General features: G+C 34.8%; 3 protein-coding genes across 4 annotated transcripts. All coding sequences in view use genetic code 11, as the record gives it.

Moving 5' to 3' along the window:
* The first annotated feature begins 8 nt into the window (after positions 1 to 8).
* rps18 (ribosomal protein S18) lies at positions 9 to 314 on the top strand. The gene has a single exon. It carries the CDS (start codon positions 9 to 11, stop codon positions 312 to 314), a length of 306 nt encoding a protein of 101 aa, YP_009586689.1.
* Positions 315 to 527: 213 nt separating this feature from the next.
* rpl20 (ribosomal protein L20) lies at positions 528 to 914 on the bottom strand. The gene has a single exon. The coding sequence runs from the start codon at positions 912 to 914 to the stop codon at positions 528 to 530; it is 387 nt and encodes a 128-aa protein (YP_009586690.1).
* A 764-nt stretch (positions 915 to 1,678) lies between these two features.
* Positions 1,679 to 1,792, bottom strand: rps12 (ribosomal protein S12; one part of a trans-spliced gene, as the record gives it; the record has 2 gene entries for this part). Coding sequences YP_009586691.1 and YP_009586646.1 both cover positions 1,679 to 1,792 — 114 coding nt within the window.
* Positions 1,793 to 2,500: the final 708 nt, after the last annotated feature.

Here is a 2,500-nt window from a genome sequence, read left to right on the forward strand (position 1 = left end):
AACAAACCATGGATAAATCCAAGCGACCTTTTCTTAAATTCAAGCGATCTTTTCGTAGGCGTTTGCCCCCGATTCAATCGGGGGATCGAATTGATTATAGAAACATGAGTTTAATTAGTCGATTTATTAGTGAACAAGGAAAAATATTATCAAGACGTGTGAATAGATTGACCTTGAAACAACAACGATTAATTACTCTTGCTATAAAACAAGCTCGTATTTTATCTTTGTTACCTTTTCTCAATAATGAGAAACAATTTGAAAGAACCGAGTCGACCGCTAGAACTACTGGTTTTAAAGCCCGAAATAAATAGGCTTACTTTTTCTTCACTTGAATCATAATTACAAGAATCTAGATTTGAGTGAATCTAGATTTGAGTATCGTGTCGTAAGAAAAAATGAATCGGAAAAAAAGAAATCTGTTTTTATTGAATTGAACGTGTTCATTCATTTTGACTACTTTAGTATATTTTCTCATACTAATTTCTACTCTACCTTCCCGGAGTTCATTCTCCGGGTAACTCCATTTAAATTATTCTGGTGGATTCTTTCCAATCTACTTCCTTTATGATTTCGTTCGAAATCATATAAAGACAATTCCTATTTGATATAGCTATTTGTGCAAGTATTTTACGGTTAAGAAGCAACTGTCTCTTGTACAGATCGTGTATTAATCTACTATAACTATAGGATACTCCCCTTTCGCGAATTACTGCGTTTATCCTAGTGATCCACAAACGACGAAAATCTCTCTTTTTCCTATCCCTATCCCGATGAGCCGAAACTAAAGCTCTTATTTTCTGTTGAGTAATAGTTCTAGTAAGCCTTGAATGAGCCCCTCGAAAGCTTGATGCAAATAAACGAATTTTTGTTCTACGTCTCCGAGCTATATATCCCCGTTTAATTCTGGTCATTGAATAAATGAAACTTTGACGAATAACTAATTGATTGCCTTTCTTTCAGTTATTCTTTTCCCCCTTCCTAGTCTATTAATAACAAAACGAATTTTTCCAATGTATAAAATCAAAATTCCAATGGCTTTGGCTACTCTAACCTTCCCGACCACGATTTTTTTTTTAGGTATTTCACTGCGAAATAAGACAGAACTAAGAAATTGTATTTTCCTAGGTATCAAAAATATAGTAAATAAAAGAAATAAAAAAAGAAATAGTGGGTTCCTTCGTTTCTATGGTTACTTCTTAAACGGTGAGGTCTTCTCTATACACCGGAGCCTTTACTTTATACTTTAATTTACTATTTAATCAACTAATTGATGTTATTGGGAACTTGTATAGTTCACACGCTTTGGCTCTACCCATGAATTATCCAGTAATAGGTCTTTCACAATCAGATCTACCTATACAGTAACGGTATTTAATTATGAAAGTTTGCTGGGTAGCTGACCCTCTTAGTCCGTTTAAATAAGATTTCCTCCGCTTAATGGATAACCATTTGTTACCAATGGAGAATTTCTTATCATCTTAAATTCAGGTGATTGGATTTACACCAACGGAAACCATAAACTTCATACACAATAGAGGGATATGGTAGAGTTTTTTTTTTTAATAATGGATGGAGTTCCTTTTTCCATCCTATCCCATTCACCGGTACTGATCATTGATACTGTAAAAGTAGTTTTCTTGCTTTTGTGCCAGCTCATGATCTAAACGAGTCGCACATACACCCTAGTACATGTTCCTCGACGCTGAGGGCACCCCCGAAGAGCGGGGGATTTCGTGACATTTCTGATTGGCTGTCTTGTATTTCTAATAAGTTGTTTAATAGTTGGCATGTTGAATCGTATACATAATATGATGGGTTGGTTTAGATTGATCCTAACCGAATGATGGTGAATTACTTCTATTTAATAGAATATTCAATTCGAAGATAAAATCTCAAATCACAGATTTGCGCGAAATCCATGTTATTTTCCTTGAACCGCTACAAAATCAACAATTCCATAAGCTTGGGCTTCTGTTGCTGACATAAAAATATCTCTTTCCATATCTTCGTGTACAACCCAGAAGGGTTTGCCCGTTCTTTCTGCATAAACCCTTGTGAGGGTTTCACGCAGTTTCATCAGTTCTACCGCTTCCATGACAAATTCGCCTACTTGTGCCATATAAAAAGCACTATAAGGTTCATGTATCATTACCCTGATGATATAACAAAATAAAAGCTTCCCCTATCTCGCATGATAAAGCAAAGAGAAAAGAAAGATAAAGAATAGAAAAAAGATAGAATTGAACAACCGTACAGGCATCTTTTGTGCATACGGCTCTACAAGAAAATTTACCCCCCTCCTTTCTATTGAAGAAAGAGAAAATAGAATCTATCAGACTCAGATGGGTAAATAATCAAATTGCCATCCTTCCTTTCGGAGGAGTTCAAAAATACTATGATGGCTCCGTTGCTTTATATGTTTATTTTTTATTTTTTTTGTCTGTGATTCAGCAATCCCAAAGTTTCTTTTTAATCCGATCAAATAAGGAAAAAATAT

The sequence above is a fragment of the plastid genome of Solanum stenotomum (assembly GCF_019186545.1).
Source record: "Solanum stenotomum voucher PI 320364 plastid, complete genome".
In the NCBI taxonomy this organism is placed as follows: domain Eukaryota; kingdom Viridiplantae; phylum Streptophyta; class Magnoliopsida; order Solanales; family Solanaceae; genus Solanum; species Solanum stenotomum.